The 17,634-nt window shown below is 42.0% G+C and overlaps 1 protein-coding gene across 1 annotated transcript; it reads right to left on the reverse strand.

Annotated features, from left to right (window-relative positions):
* Positions 1 to 322: 322 nt before the first annotated feature.
* On the reverse strand, positions 323 to 17,067 carry LOC149299324 (vacuolar protein sorting-associated protein 35-like). The gene is made up of 17 exons (XM_089486343.1): positions 16,972 to 17,067; positions 15,426 to 15,524; positions 11,930 to 12,026; positions 10,110 to 10,233; positions 9,670 to 9,852; positions 9,213 to 9,426; positions 8,867 to 8,950; positions 8,611 to 8,720; positions 8,171 to 8,267; positions 7,897 to 8,045; positions 5,980 to 6,187; positions 5,613 to 5,768; positions 3,081 to 3,203; positions 2,481 to 2,660; positions 1,552 to 1,791; positions 920 to 1,063; positions 323 to 502 (listed from the first exon to the last, which is right to left on the reverse strand). The coding sequence occupies exons 1-17, from the start codon at positions 17,065 to 17,067 to the stop codon at positions 323 to 325; spliced, it is 2,484 nt and encodes an 827-aa protein (XP_089342469.1).
* Between the last annotated feature and the right edge of the window lie 567 nt (positions 17,068 to 17,634).

Below are 17,634 nucleotides of genomic sequence, written 5' to 3' on the forward strand. Positions count from 1 at the left end.
TTTGTCACCCCATTGTACTCTCCTAAAACTACAGCACGGGATGCTGTTCTGGATGGCTGCATAGCAGTGGACACAACAGGAGCAGAAGAGGACTGTCAGAGCTCTTACTAAGTATATTGGTCTGGCATGAAGGCCTGTCCATTGATATAAGTAAATGCTTTGAAGTGCTTAGAGGACCTCTATCACAGAGAAACATTTGTCTACTTGGCATTCCCAAAAGGCACAATCTATGGAAGAAAGAAATCTAATGTGGTTAAAAAAAATGTCAATGAAGAAAAGAGGATTAAGTAGGGTATGTAAGGAAGAATATGAAGGATCTTCCTTAAAGAACGAGACCCTCATACATGGGTCCTTCTGCCTCTGGAGCTTCTCTTCTCAGACGTAAATGCTCAAGCGTGTTGTGAAAGTGTTTGTTAATTTGTTCAGTTTCTTCACTGGCCTCTAGGCTGGGAAGGTCATCTCTAATCTTCTGGATAACCTGGTTTAGAATCTGGACAGTGACCTAAAATATATATTTTTATTGTGATCAGATTTCAAGCAGGAAGCAAACAATGAACATGCATTGCTTCTTAAAAGTGTCAACTGTCATAAAAAAGGTCAACTCAAAGAACCCATAGCAGAACCAGAACTCAGGAATCCTTTACTAAAGAAGTTTACAAGCGGAGTTAACTGCTGGCTAAAAGGTTATTCAATCTTTTCGACAACATACACAGATGGGAATAAGGAAAGGTATGATTTCCTCCAACGTCTCCCTTTTGCAGCATTTTGTATTCAAAAACCATCCAAACCATAGCACAGAATTCACTTTGATCCACACAAACAACACCTTCAAAAACATTGTCTACAGCGCTTGCAAATAAATTAAGAGGTGAGAGGAAAAAGCCAGGTTAGAATTATTCATGGGTGTTCCTGCACTCACCGCATCATTTTCCTTTTCATAGAAGTAGATGTATCTGTTGAGAATTTCGATGTAGAGCTGGACTTGTAGAGAGGGGTCCATGCACTGATTTGCTATCTTCAGAGCTTTTTTCAAACACTCCATCACTCGCTTTCCACTGTGAATCTACAGAGGTGATATAAATAAGAATGCACAATGAAATCCAATGCTCCACTCATCAAAAGAATTAGCCATTTAAAAGAAAAGACAAGATGAATGGGCTCTGTTTACACTAAAGAATCCTCTAAATAAATTAAAAAAGGGAACTATCCACAGGAAGCATTGACCCTTAAAGCCCCCAAGAGATCCATGCTAGGTTGTTTCTATGTTGAATGTATCAAAAAGATCAAGACTCCTCGTCGTACACAGTGACTAAACGTATCATCAAAGAACCCACCAGCAACAAGCTATGTTCTTTTGCCATCGACTGTACTGACATGACGGCTGTAAGCATATTTCCAAGGAATATTGGATTTCATGTTCACAGGCTTGTAACTGTGCAGTTTGCACCAACATGGACATTTAGCCAGTTAATAGATTGCCTGTTTATTATTAACCTTTACTACCCAAAGTACAGCACCTTGTGGTGTTACATGCAGCTATCATCCTCTCACCTCCTCTCCATTCTTGTCCGTGTTGCGCCCTGACCAGAAGAGGTGAGCCGAGGTGCTCACTGCTCGGCACTGGTCGGGTTTCTTCAAGAGCTTGGAAGCTGCCAGAGCACTCTGTGTCCTAAGAGGCTCATGGTTCTCCTCACTGAAACACTTCATCTTCTCAAAGGTCCCGATAATCAGTGTGATGGCTGCTAACTGGGCTTTCGAATCACTGATTTCATCTTCATACAGCGAAAACGCCTAAGATTCAGAAAACAACACAGAGGTCACAATACTTAATTGTTGTATAATGTTTAAACCAGAATTAAACTACTGTGGAAGTATCTTTAAGGGACAGTGAAATCTCAGTATGAGAACTGAAATTGGTATTATAAATATGCAAAATAACAAAAGAACATTTAGAAACATGCTGCTGTTCTAGTACATATGTTCATTTGCTACTTCCTTTATGCCTAGCTTCTGAAGATTACATGAACTGAGTGTGAGTCTGGCCTCCATCTACCTGTAAAATGGTAAGATGTTTTTACCAACCATTACCACCCTCTCCAGAACTCAGCGCTCAGCCTCTCAAGAAAAGGTGCAAATGGCCCAGATCTGCCCCTTAAGCCGAAGCACCTTGTACAGAAAGAAGACATAGAACATGGACTCAAAGAACTACACATGACAGGCTACACCACGCATGGTAACAGTATCAGAAGACAAGGCTTTTGTACAAAGCTTGAATGTTGATCTCCCGTTAGCTTGTGCTCACCTAGACACGTCTTAAGCAGCCTTTGCCTTGACCCATGAAAGCGACAGTATAATAAGAACAACGTCTTCTTTCATGGGAGAACAATTTTCCATTGTCGCTATTCTATAATTGAAAAGGAGGGTGGGAAGGTCACCATCAAAGTGACAACGAGATAAATTGGTGGAGGTTTAGTTGTTACCTGAGACATGAATTCATAGGCCACAGTCTCGTGGTTTTCAAATCCAATTTCACCAGCTGCCAAGGCTCCTTGGAGGAATAGCCTGAGGGGCAACTCAGCCAGTTCGGCTTTAATTAATGCACTGATCGTCTGATGTGCAAAGGAGAAGATCTTCTGACATTTCTTCTCCCATTTATCATCCTGTCCGGCATAAAAACAAACCCTTAGAAGGAAAATAGAAAATCCAACCCGGCAAATGGAAGCGTAATTATTTAGCACTTGTCTGCGAAAAACATTTCACAGCATTGATTAGATTGCAGGGAAAAAAAATTGTGGATGTGATTCTTCCCCGTCTGCTTATTTTTAGATTTCTCTGTTTCAGTTAAAAAACCGCAATGCAACAGATTCTGTAATGCTACTCTTTCTTGGGATATATGTAAAACTGTGCTCTCTAAAGTACAAATCACAGTCACACCACTAACACAATCAAGATTATACTGTATCTTGGAGTATGTCTCACTTTGGTTAAATTTACTCATTTTAGCAGTTCCTGAATTTCTGACAGTTTAATTTATTTAAACTTGACTTGATCTGTTCACCCCTAAAAATTCTATGACTTACTACTTTGGCATTTTCTTTATATCGGAAAGCGAGTTTATAAGCTGCGAACACCAGCGGCGGTAGCGTGTAGCGAATTCTCTGGTTTCCTCCAGCACCAAAGTGTTTCCGAGATGTGTTGAGAATCTAGAAGCCAAATTTAAAACATAGTTTAGGCACATCAATATTCTGACTCTACTGACGACAAACAATAAAAGCAGTAGCCGAGTATTTACCAGCAGCCGATATGGATGATAAACAAGAAATGACATCGTAACCCGATTAGATCTGCCGGCTATGCATACACCATGATTCAATGTTATGGGAAGTTATGGTTGCATTGAACATGCTGCTATTCTGCTATAAACTGTCAACTTCTGAATGCTGCTTTCAATAGCGGAAATAACCATATTGAGCATGTTTACAGAATAAGAGAGGCTTAGACCATGACATCAGACATAAAATATGCCATCCACGGGAAGAGGCAGGTCATGTCCTTATACTGACTACTTTCTGTGTGACATTGCACCAGGCAGTGCATGTAATGGACATTAGGACGTGGTGGAGGACAACGTATGGAGCCATCATCGGTGCTGGTTAATGATGGACCATTTCAGAATTCAGCATTAGGATGTGGAGGAGGACAACATGTGGACCCGTCATTGGTGCCGGTTAATGATGGAACATTTCAGAATTCACCGGAGCCATTTCCAAAACTGTGCTCTTCTTCAAAATGCAAACTTCAGTATGTCTATATATTCTTCCAATGTTTTTGCGAGATAACTTTAAATCTATCTCCTAACATAAGGGCAACACAAATATGAAAAACCCTGATCTCCCACGTCTGCCTATTATAGTCTTCTTCTGTGCTGACAGTCACACTTTGGCAGTGTCCTTACTAAGCAGTAACATCATAATACATTGGGGGAAAAAGGCTAATGAAAGGCTTGAGACGGCTTCCTCAAGCGGCTGGCGATACATTCACACACACTTTGTATGTGAAAGAACAAGCATTTTACCCTGAAACCCTGGCTGTGCACTCTGGGGTCTGTGTGCTAATGAATACTACTGAGGCTTCTCTCCACATGAAGGTACTACGACAGGTATGGATATAATATTCAAAGGGCCAGTGACCTCTTATTGATTATTCCGTGTTGGATTCATAAAAAAAAAAATTGCATACCCGACGAGGCATCAAAGAAAAGAAACACAGACCATTACTACAGATTATTGGTGTTCTGTGCGCACGCTATAAGAAATTCTGTATTCATAGCTGTTAAGCAAAAGAGTAACCACATCTCTGAAGTCACATATAAGACGAGGAATAAACCCTGAAAATGAGGTACCCCCCTTAAAAAACCACAATGAACAAGTGATACAAAGTGAGATTCTTTACACGATGTGGATAGGCCTCTTTGAGAACAACCCAGGCCAATTAAAAAGGTATTGAATGTGAAAACAGAACTATCATTATCTCAACAGACCCTTCATTGTTCTAGCTGTTCTAAGCGATGGCTTATTAATTGGGGTCCGGGACAGACTCAATGATTTAGATTTGTAAGAGAATGCTAACAATTTGTAATTAAAACCTGGCACTAGAGAAACTGCAACACAGCAACTCTGCACGAGGATCATCCAATCTGGTTTGAAATACTGAAAGAGAATTTGAATACATTTCCAATTTGATGTGTTTAATTGACATAATAGGACCAGAACACAAGAATAACAGAACACGGGAAATTAGGTGACCGCTAAATATCATATATCACCACCCACTGTTGGTGATAAGAGACATGCAGTTGTAGGCAGTTAACATGAGCGTAAGATAAACAAGTTGCCAGCCCTGTATATGGATTTGAATGGTATGACCCACACATTGCGTAAGATTGTAGAAAATTATAGATGACAAAAGAGGGGAAAAACCCTAAAAAATTTAGTGTGCATCGCAGGACATGGTGACTTGCTGGAGAACAGATATAGAAATGTGAAGTTTCTGGGCTTTTTTTTTTTTTTTTAAATAAAAATGCAAGACAATTTAAGGAGAGGTCCCTGGGAAGCACCAATGCAGTCCTCCTGTTATTAATGTCGGAACACCAACGGTGTAACTGGCAGATATTCATTGTGAGATCCGAGAAGGGATATTAAAAATGCAGAACTAGATAATAGTGTTCTGAAAACATTTCTCATAAATAAACGAGAAATCAACCACTGTTAACCGATCTGGCGTGCCTGGAGGATTCATTGAGAATAGAAAATGATATTTAAAATGATTTATATACTGCTAATAGCAAAGTAGCATGGTATTACCAGATACAGAATGGTGAGATACAGTAATTGGAAGTTAAAACCGTAGCTGAACACACACATCTGATTGCCTTTCTGCAAATGTATTTTTAAGTAAATTTAACATGAGGACTGTGTATATTACTATTTACTAAAGGAGCTACACAAGACTTCTCTTTATAGTCCTGAATACCTTACAGTAACTACTGAAATCCCAAGTATTCATAATGATAGTCCAATATTCAAAAAACAAAGAAAAAGTTAAAAACGTACCAAATACTGTTGATCTGGGTCATCTGAACGCAAGAGGTGGATAAATCGTCCAACGAGACTCTGTTCATCCGCAAAATCTTCAGGATCTGGGTCCTCCGCCGGCTGGTCAGGCTGGTCTTGTATCAGTGTTGATACAAGATTCATGATGGCGTCCACCTGGCAAATGGAAATAATATTAATTACCCCAGTGGTCCCAATTCAAGGCTTCCCTGCAAAACTCCCTAAAGGCTTTACAGAGGGGTACACCAGCCCAGCGACCAACTGCTCCTTATTACAAGGCATTTAACTTCTTCCATATTTCGATTACATATATTGATAAAATATCTTGAATGTCTATAACAGAACACAGTGGAACCAAAATCTTTACCTGCTCCTGGGTGCCGACTTCTGTACTATAATCCAGCGCGCTGCTCAATACGTAACAGCTCATACTTTTCCGAGACTCATAATCAAAGTACTCAAAGAGAGGGTGGAAATGCTTAAGCTTCAGGACTGTCAGGATATTGTTATAAGTATCGACGGGGATTTTCAGAAGTCTGGTCAGCTCCTTGGAAACTGCGCTGCTTGTGGCAATGCTGTAAGATACAGATCGATTGAATTATATCAGAGTTACCCCTGTCCCCCGACATCTTATTGAACGATTTCTGTGGATTAATGGAGAGAACGGAACAGCAAAAACAGATCCTGCAATCCTTATTTTGTTCAGTAATACATACATTTATTTTTTTTTAACTACCTGCTAGGACATGGAATAAAGAGACCAGAGAAATATCAAAGCCTAACATGCAATTACATAGGGTACAAATCAGGAGCACTTCAAACCTCATCATGTAGAAGATTAGCGCTTCCTACACAAGAATAAACTGTTACTTAAACTAGCGTATCAACTAAGCGACGAATGAAGACCCTCACTTCACAAGCCAAACGTGGAATGATTTTCACTTTCAATGCCACGCAGAGATTTGAAACAAGCAACTGTTAAGATTATCTTGTTCAGTAACAGTGACTTTTATTCTTTTAAATTCATCCTGACCTCATGGAACATCTCATGCTTCCACTCATCATCACCCATCATATTGTCTTCATATTAATGTGCTGCCCTTCAGGAATAACGTATTCCTGCTATATGCGAAAGAGATATTGTTTTAAACACAACAGATTGGAGAAGAGCTAGCCAGGCTCAGTTACTGGTGTCACATCAAGCACTAGTTAGACTAAGTGCCACTTGGGCCTTATTGAATAACCACCATTATCAGTGCAAAGCAGAGCATACACTCTGGATGGAACATCGGCCGTCAGGACACAAGAGCCGTTTTGTAATTAGAGTTGATTATGATGAAGACTATTCAGTGATCCAATGCCTGGTCTCTTATGAGAACACGCTCAGTCGAAGCTACACAATTAAGTTAAAACACAGTGTGAAATGTCTTACCACGAACAACAAAATTAAAATAGATCCAATAATGGACACTGTACTAAATAATCACTGTTCAGATCTTCTGGGACATATTATACAGCTGCTTACTGACCAGGAGCTATGTTCTTTCCTTCCTTTCAGGAATTTTAACTTTTTTTGTTTAGAAGGGAATGAAACAACCGTATAAACGTTTGTATGTGGACAATAATACTGGTCTGTCTATTAACTGTACTTTAACTATCATTTCCCACAATACGTTTGTTAAACACCATGGCTTGCTAGGAAACTTCTCTGGCGCGCACTTGCTTCTTGGCCAGGCCAATACAGTAACCAGGCAGGTGGGGATCCCACAGTCTCTACTAACCGTCGTCGAACTCAGAACAAATTGACTGAGTGGAGATAAGAGTACAAACATCACAATGTTTTATCTGGTGACTGTTCCTAATTGAGTAATGGGCCCTAGAAGTCGCCCGATTTTGCGAACATTTCTAAATGTGTCTTGTGCAATTGCATACAGATTCTATACAAAGGTCTTCACAAAACCTTTATTTTGTATCACATTAATCTAACTGCTTGTTAAAACTTGGTTGCCTTAGCAACTAGACTTGAAAATGGCTCCAGATCCTCTATGGTTTAAAATAGCTACTGGCAATTAGATTACATTCTGTTCCTAGACACCCAAACAAAACATACATCTGTTCTGGATTCATCAACTGAGATGTAAATGTTCATAAATGGAGACTTTTTGGAACAAACACATGTCTATCTTTGTTTACTGTGACATGGAACTATCCTTTCCACTGCAGACAGAAAACATGGAGACAAATGCCGGCTCCTAAAGTGCTCACGAGAGAATTGGCTACTCACTGTTCAAGGTTGAGCTTGTTAAAGATTTCCACTGTTGTCTCAAGCACTTTATCAACATAATCCACGCGGTCGGGATAGCACTTCATGGCAAGGTTAATGAGAGAAACTTGCAAAGAAACTACATCCTCCGAAGGCATGTCCTGTCTGGACTGTAAGTGGCACAGAAGACACAGGAGTTTTGTTAAGCCTTTACTGAGGATGGAATAAAGAGTAAATTGTCATAGTAGAGACATATGCCTTTGGAAGGGCAATAACCATCACACTCTGGCCCTACCTGTATGACGGAGGCCACCTGCTGAGAGAAGATGTCAAACAGCTTGATATCTGCTGGGATTCCAGGTCCATCTTCCCGATGTGCAAACAGAGCAAGTCTGAGATCCAGAAAAACAGAAGAGGATCTCGATCAGCGTCGCCGTTTGGAGACTGGACATTATACTTTATAGTCTTCTATTTACAAGCCTCTCTCTCCATTCCTTCCACAGTCACATTTATACAAGGGTTTCTCTCTCCTTACGTCTGCTCCCATAAATACATATTACTGTGGTAGCCAGAACTAGATTCTTGACAGTGGAGACCATGTGTGGACCCCCCCCCCCAAATTTTTTTTGCCTTTGGTTAAATCATAAAAGCCCCAAAACTAACCGGAAAGATTAAACCGAAGCCAGGAGCTTTTCCTATACAAAGCATCAGAGCCCCCACAGAAAATGCACTTACCTGTCGATTAAAGCAATGATTATATTTTTCACATTGACATTTTGATGCAGTTCAGCACAGGCTCTGAGGAAAGGGTTTAGGGTCTGAAGATGGAATTCATCAGGAAAAACCTAAACAAGAAAATGTAAATGTTACACCGGACAGCATTTCCTACCACGAGTGAAGCATTTCCATGCAATGTGACAATAGATCCAACAGAGAAGTGAACTTATCGTATGGGACTAGCGAGATATGGTGCCTGATTGCTGGATATTACCTGGATTATGCATTCCATGAGGTATTCCTGAGCCAAGGCATCCCTGCAGTTAACAACTTGTTCCAATATCCCAGGCAACACAATCTGAAACGTGGACAGAAAATCATAGTTCAGTTCCAGCTGCTGGAGCCCTATGCACCCCACACAGACCGAGCCCAACTCTCAGGGATATTGCAGATACATATACCCCAAAAAATTCCTCTCAACACGTCATCCTGTCTTAATAGAAAATCCGCAGAAAAACAGTCCTGAATACCTAAAGCACCACCATTATCCTGCCTCCCAGTCTCTGATGGAATTGTTAGCATTTTTGCAATGTTGTGCCAACGACGGCACAATGAAGCACCTGTTTGTATCTCTCCACGTTTACGCCTTCCAGCTGACTCAGTCGGACTAAGTTCGTTCCCACTAAGATGCGGAGCTCCTGTCTCTCGCGCTCTCTTTTCTCTTTGTCCCGACTGTGTCCTTGGTGTTGCATTCGAACCCAAAGCTTGTTCATCTCGGCAAAATTCAGCAGCACAAAATCCATAGAGTCGCTGATATCACCGGTAATGTCCTCGCTGTAAAGAAAAACACTTGCATATAAGACCACATGAAAATCTAAGTGTTATTAGTGTTACTAGTAACTACATTCAACGCTAAATTGACCTCATGCGCATTTACATCGGGCTCAATGTGACTGAAGATGTAATCGTTAACTGCAAAACCCTTCTATTTGGGAGCCGACAGGACAAGTCCAAGAATTAAAACAGGAGTCCCTGTGGTTATGGGGTGGATGGAGCACCAATTAGCGAGTGTCTTACTGTGTCTGCTCTCCTTCATCTGGCAGAATGTTCCTGGTGCATTGTAACAGGTAATTTCGGAGAAAGAGTCCTCTCAAAGGATGCTGCACTCCGCGACACATCTCCACCATGTCTTTCAGGATGTCTTTTCTGGACTGGGAGAATGACTTGACGTAGACCACTCCAACTGTGATGAGCAGATAACTAGAAAAAAAAGGAGCCACTCGTCACCGGAATTCAATAAAACCGCCAACCATAACAACGCAAACTTGTGTCTGGAAGAATCATTGTATTTTCAAAGCGAAAAATTTCTTTTGGACAGTGGTTTGCAAGACATGGCAAGACTGTTACAGTGTACAGTTTGTGTGAAAATGTTCAACATTCATCAGGTCTTGTGTGGTGACCTCCAAGGTATGGATCTCTAGATGTACCCTAAAGCTCAATAATGAAAGAGTACTCACAGCCTGGGGATGATGTTTCCAGCATATTGTACCAGCTCATACAGATCAGACACTTTTCTTCCTTTAGAAAATTCATCTGTCAGATACACCTCCAGATAATGCAGCTCATCTGAAATAGCCATGTCTGTTCCCACTCAGTTAAGGAGACTTCTGGTTATACAAGTGCATTAGTTCATAGAAAGAAGCAACGTCCTTCCAAAATCCACTTAACTGTGCAATGGATTATTTTCAAAGAATCCTTTGAAGTTTGGAATTGAGCTGACTGGCAAAATGTTTCAACTCATAGAACAAAAATTCAATGTATCTGCAAACAGATAATGTGCAAGCACCAAGTCATTTATCATTCAACACTAGATACAAATCATATAGATAACAGCGTCAGTATGTACATTAACGAGAGAGATACGGGGATCTGTTAAAAGCTCCGTTAACGGTAAAACCAACGCGGAGGCGGCTCACAGCCCCTAACAGCCCTCTGCAAAGGTCCTGTCCAGATTAATACAGAATCATAACAACAGGTGAATGAAGGTATTACATAAAGCACGTCAACAAAAAGGCAAAAAAATGTAGATCTCTACAAGATGCAGTTGTCATCTAAGTCCAGGAATATGAAACGTGTCAGTGACCACTACTCTATTGAGGACTTTTTCTTCTGTGTTTGGTCCTGTGTCATTGCTACTATTTTTACTATTGGAATACGCAATAAAGGGTTAAACAGTTTTTAATCTTATACATAGTCTCTCTCACTTAAGAGTAAGAATATTTCTCTAGCCTTTTTGGGTTTGTTTTTTCTTCTCTTGTTTGTTACATCCCTACAAACCTACAATGCCACTTCCAAGTCTAGAGACGAAAAAGGGATGATTAATAATCAGCAATTACGCACATAATGAAAGGGCTCACCAACTAACGGGCATAAACGTCATGTACTGTGTGATATTTACGATGCCCTACGCAGCTTTAAGCGGCTGTGATTAGTTTGTAAAGAACACAGAACACGTAAGCAGGCTCCAAGTGGTAGAATACGAAGATACATGAGTGTCTCGAATGTGCGGAGCAAGCGCTAAGACATCTGCAAGTTTCTACAGACACACTCGACGGTCTCTAGTTCATTTCTGTCATTGCCGGAGAAGCCACGTGACCCTGATACCGTTGTAACATCATTGATCAAACGCTCTCACTCTCCAGCGTGAACAAGCAATCAATGGCGTGTTTTCTGCAATCAGTCGGGGGACTCATAGCGTGTTACATTGTGTGCAGTCACCACAGCTTAAGCAGCTTTTTTCAAACTATGGGATTAAGAAGGGCATCATTATCCCAGCACAAATTCCCACTAACAAATATCTGATTGCAACAGGGTCCTCAAGAACCAACACTCTCAAGTGGTCATTAAGACACTCTAAGAGACATCCTGTTACACACATTTTCTTCCAAAAAGCCATTCATTAAATCAGCAGGTAAAAAACACACCGGGAAAAAAAAAAGTTACAAGGAAGCCGAGACACTCCGACTCTGCCAAACCTACCCCTTCCAGTCACTGATGATTTATTTCTAATTCACGTCACATGCGCAGTCACATGACTTAAAAGTAATTTACAATGAATGTTTTCATCCGTACTTCTTCAGTCTACAGGGAACACGTCGCATAAGGAAGAAAAGTATAAACAGAACGCTCCTCCTCCTGACAGAGCATTTTAAGAATAGTCTTCTCAATATCCGTGAATTAAGGAAGAAAAAAAGTAAGACGCTAAAAGAAAATGTTTTTATGAAGACGAGCATGGAATAAACTACTGAAGACTAGGCAACTTTGCAATAAAGGATACAGAGCTCGTAGTAGCTCTTTGGAGAGAGCATGGAGGTGCGCAGCTCACCAAGCATGTTTGAGGCATGTTTTAGCGCATCCATCAATTTGTTCTTGTCCTATAGAACAAAAATAAAACAAAACTTTGATATAACACAACATACTATGGGGTATAATCACACAAACAAAATGTTACTGAAGACAGTCATAGAAGACTTAATTGATACATTTGTACAGGTTTCCCAGATCGTACATCTGCCAATATATTTTTTACAAAACGAAACGTCTCCTTCCCTATTTTCAGGGGCAGAACAGACTGTACTTCCTCCTTCTGGCTGGTGTCTTTTGCACTTAACGTAATCGTGTGTAACACGAGACACGCCGAGTGCTGCGGCACCATGCGCAGAGCGGTGTGTCGCACTGTGTATATAAGAGTGGACTGGAGCGGTTTCTGTACCGCTGAATAACAAATTAAACAGAAATTGGAGATGGATTTTTCACAAAGAAGGAACATAAATATATATCTGAATGTCGGGGCAGTAATTCTAACTGGGAGCCGTCTGGTCTGTTGGTAATAAAGCTAGTAACAATATTACTTTTCCTATGTCCGGGAACATTAGTTAAATATTAAGCTCTCCTGAATTTGCATATTGAGGCCATTTATCAATATATACAGGTATGAAAAATATCGCTGCTTCTTTGTTTTACTTATTTTTTGTTTTTCTACGTTGCTTATTTTGATGACGACCGGGGACGAAGCTCAGGGCATTTCTAAGAAGCAGACTGGAGCCCTCTTCGGATGCTGGGTTTTTGCTTGGTGACAGGCTTGAACCCGTCTAATGGATTTCAGTATTTGGTAGACGAAGCTCTCAATTAGATGAAATAGCGGCAGAATGATAAGGATTGGTTAGAAAATAAAATTTCTAATGAATGGCGTATGGCGGGCTGTGCTTCGCAAAGACTAATTTCACAGTGACAGCCGCCAGTGGCACAGAGCAGATGCTGTACGCCGTGATTTACATTGATTAGGGGAGCAATTTTCCGTGCCGCCCCAGGGGAAATTAGGCAGATTAGGATTGATGGGACAGGCAAGAATTTCATTTTTTTCTATTAAAATAAATGAGGCTGGCATTGTTTTGCAATAGGTTAGGAAGGTGGCTGTAATTCAATTTGATCATACAACACGAATATTTTAAAACGGTCTCATACCTAGATCTTAACTAGTACGGGAGATTAAAGTTACTTATTTATGTATCCAGGTATGCAGTGTATATGTCCCCCTATAGCCACACAAAGCCAAGTCTGAAGCAGACGGTCAGAAGGCCTCTGCTTAAAAGAGCTTACAATCTAGGGATCTCAAGGCATGCTGAATTACTACGGACAGTCGCCCCACTGTCCTATTTGATCATGGTTTGAAACAAATTTGGACATACACCTGCCTGCTGTATACAGAATTCCCCTGTAGCCTCTGCCTTGGGATATAAACCCCGAGACCACACTCCCACTTGAAGCTGTCTAAGTAAGGGGTGTCAGAGGATTAGTAACCATTGATTATATACACCACCTGATATTGCGTAGGTCCCCCTTTTGCTGCCAAAACAGGCCTGACCCGCCAAGGCATGGACTCCACTAGACCTCTGAAGGTGTGCTGTGGACGTTGGCAGCAGATTCTTTAAATTCTGTAAGCTGCGAGGTGCGGCCCCCCATGGATGCATCTGGGTGCCGCGTGTTCTCCAGGTAGGGGACGCATAGGCAGGCCACAGCATGGGCACCTCTGACACCTTTCTATCCTCTGTTGGATTTGACCACACGGGCAGCCTTCGCCCCCCACGTGCAGCAATGAGCCTTGGCGCTGGTTCACCGCTTTTCCTTCCTTGGAAGACTTTTGATAGGTACTGACTACTGACTACATCGCACAAGAGCTGCAATTTTGGAGATGGTCTGAGCCAGTCGTCTCGCCATCACAATTTGGCCCTCGTCAAAGTCGCTCAAGTTCCTTACGCCGCCCATTTGTCCTGCTTCTGACACATCATCTTTGAGGATGAAATGTTCACTCGCTGCCTAACATACCCCCACCACCACCGACAGGTGCCATGATAACAAGATGTTATTCCCTTCATCTGTCAGTGCTCAGAATGTTATGGCTGATCGGTGCATACAAGGAAAAGAAACCATTTAAGTTACAGAAGTATAGCAACTGCACAGAAGTACTGGCTAGTTCTGTTTCGCAATAATCTTGAGGTATGTCTGAGAAGCCGGCCTACTACAGAGTGTCGAAAACGTGTGAACGAATTTAAGGACGCTGAAAAGGTGCGGGGATGAAAATAGCAGCAGACGCTCCCACTGTGAATATCCACATGCTTAAGAGTCAATGAAATGGTTATGGTAATTGGTTTTACATCTTCACACAAGGAGCTGGTGCATGAATGGCTCTCTTACCCTAATAACGTTAACATCACTGGAAATAGCCCTTAGCTTCCCGAATACATGGGAATGATTACAAGAATTTTTCTTTCTTTAAAGAGCCTTGCCACTTTTCTTTCAATTAGAGATCCGTGTGTCTTTAACACCTGCCTTTACGAATCCCTAGACCAGCGAATAGTTCCACCAAGTGAATACAAAGATATGGGCATAAACGTCTCTTTCCCATCCCACCTAATGCCTTAAATCTATTATTAAGCAGAAGAGCACTCTGTAAATCTCACGGTAGAGGTTTAGCCGTTAGAACGCATACGCCTCACTCATCAATGTAACAACCACACATTCGCAATCCAACAGATTTCATGCGGACTGTATTTCAAAACACCACTAATAACAGTTTATACGCAGAACCGAGACCGTGAATTCTTTTGTCCGATTTCTCTTTTAAAAAAAACAAAAAACCCAGCTGTCCATGAAACAGAACATAGGGCGCCCTGATGACTCCCACTAGGCGAGTTTTGGTCTGATGGGAAATATTATTTCAATTTCCATTAAAACGTTCCTGAAACAGCAGTAATCGAGACAGAGTATGAAGGCTCACGCGCTGAATTCTCAAGCCATTCATGAATTATCCTGGACGGCCCTGGCTCCCCCACTCAATGCTTTTATTTCCATAATAATCCTAATGAAGAACAACACATGTCCCCATCTCTGGAGACTATCACAAAGAAACAAAGCGCTCCATAGGACATCGCTCCGTCTCATCTCACAGATATGGATAACTATATATATAAAACAAATAATGGGAAGCATTTCAATCTCTTTATCAGAATTAAAAACACAGAGCCACCCATTTGTGATGCAGGACGTACAGAACAAGCAAAAAAAAAGCAGAGGAAAAGCAACAGGAAATTTCCATTTGTTAGAACATAAAATCACAGAACTCTGCTGGACGGCCAGACATCAATGGATGACAAAGATTAAGGAAAAACAACATCTGTTTTCTCAAGGAAGTCACCAAAATGTTCTCAGAATTGAACTGAAGGAATTCCCTGCCTACAATGTGCATTTTAGTTAGCATTAGCGGGTTTTCTTACCAGACATCTTTTCATCTGGAACGACTGAACCTTCACAGCCTGGATAACTTCATCGAGGAGCTTCTCCTGCTCATCTTGAGGGGACTGTTGTGTCGTCGGCTGCGGGATGAAAAAGAAAAGGCACAAATCATTTAGAGAAAAGTGCTTTTCAGCCAGATTGAGACTACAACCTGATTGAAACGCAAACAACCAGCCCAAGAACCCTCATGTTCAGGTCTACGAAAGACAGAAGACCGTCACTCGATATCGCTCCTCTGCCTTGGAGTAGAATGGCGGAGCAAAAACTTCCAGTGCCGATGAGCACCCAGAGTGATAACAGGATGAATGGCAGGTGTCAGCAGGAGGCCGGGGGACATGGTTTTCACTAAAACAAGGATCCTGAAACAACAAACGTGGATTTGACCGGCCCATGGGGATGTAGGCGCAGTTATCCTATTTATACTAGACGGGGACCATATAGGATTTGAGGATCTTACAGCGAAAAAGACACGGGCAGACTAGAAAAGACAATTGGTTCTTATCTTCTAATTCGATGTCGTCTTTTTCTTATACATGTAGGATGTGTTTGTGATACTTTTGTTTCAGCGAACTGTTTAGTATTTACAGATTAGAAAACATTGTACCAAAAAAAGTAGAAGCAAAAAACTCTTTGGGGAAAGAGCCCTACGTTTCCCTCCAGAAGTGTTTGCCTATTGGAGAGGCATTAAAATGGTAATTGTTTTATCTGCAGTGTTATTTAACAGAAATTGTGCATTTTGGGAGATTCCGGTACTGGACCGGAGAATAAGATCGGAAAAACATAACTAAAGTGCATCCCAAATAATCACCCCCTTCCCTCAAAGCAGGAAACGGAGTGTTTTTTAGTTTAGCGACGTCGTTCCGGCTCTGCACACAGCAACACGTAAGGACAGGCGTGTGCAAGGCTTCAACACAATAAAAACGTTACTTTATTTTATTAAATCACTTTGTATTAGAAAAATCATGAATTAAAGCAAAACTTTTGCTTTTTGCTCGCCCGTGCTACGCATGACCGTGGTGCTAGCACCGGCGCACAGAATGTTAAATATATGATGGGCATCGGCCTAGTAGCCAGGAGCAATAAAGCTTTAGATCCTTTCCCATTACCTTTTACTGCACTGTTCACAGTATGCGACATTATCTGCATTTATCAGCTATGGCGGCCGGTAATTAGCAGGGTAAATAATGAGTGTGCATGCATGCATGATTCCGGGCAGGCTCTGCCGGTGACTGCTCCTTACCCTGACCACTAGTCACTTGTGACCGAGGGAGGGGGGGGGGGGGGTCGGCCCCTTAGCGTTTACTGAACCCTACAGCGGGCTGCCAGCCAGGCATGTGGGGTTTGGGGTGTGCACCGTGGGGGTACAGGTGTGCCAGCCGCTGTCACGGGTACATTATCCATGCAGCCAGCCCCCTTATCCCTACACACAGGGAGGATACCTCTCGTGTGCCTCCCCCGCCTTCCCACTGCTGAACCGGTGATCACAGGCCTGGGCTGGGCCCAGCACAGCCACGCTACAACCCACACCAACGGCACCGCTCGAGTCTCTGCCCTAGGGGGGCACTGCCCGGTCCCCCGCCTTTTGAATCCACCGCACAGGTTCCTGCAATGCGTGGCGGTCATCACGACTCACCATGATCACACAGCTTCCAGGACCAGGAGCTCCTTCTAGTCATGTGACACAGTAGCCATTACACACGCCCTCTACTATGCTACAATGCTTCCGATTGGCCGAAACTAACCGACCTCCCAACCAACTGCGAATTGGCTCACAAGAAGCGTTATTGGCAGTGCTGACACCCAATCAACTGATCCCACTGCAATCTGAGGCGGGGAACTGGGGCTATTGCCCCTCTTTGCCTGCCAGGGGTCTGTCACTGACTGGCTTTGGAGCAGCTTATCACTTATGCCTTATGATTACACGTTTATTATTGCCCCACTTGTCACTTCTGGAATAACATTTGTGAAAATACAAAAAAACAATAACTGCCCTTGATACACAACAATAGAGACAGTAACTTACAAGTGAGAAGGGCGAGAGCAAAAAACATGCGATGTGCCATTTATAAACCCCTTCTTTTACCCTACGCAATACCAGACGCAATACCGGTTTCCCCTATTCAGCAGCGAGTCCTGCACACCGCATGTACGCCTGTCTGGTACTCGACTATTAATTGGCACTCATGCTAA

Source organism: Sceloporus occidentalis, unplaced genomic scaffold (assembly GCF_023333645.1).
Source record: "Sceloporus occidentalis isolate IW3139 unplaced genomic scaffold, rSceOcc1.0.p SCAF_29, whole genome shotgun sequence".
NCBI lineage: Eukaryota > Metazoa > Chordata > Lepidosauria > Squamata > Phrynosomatidae > Sceloporus > Sceloporus occidentalis.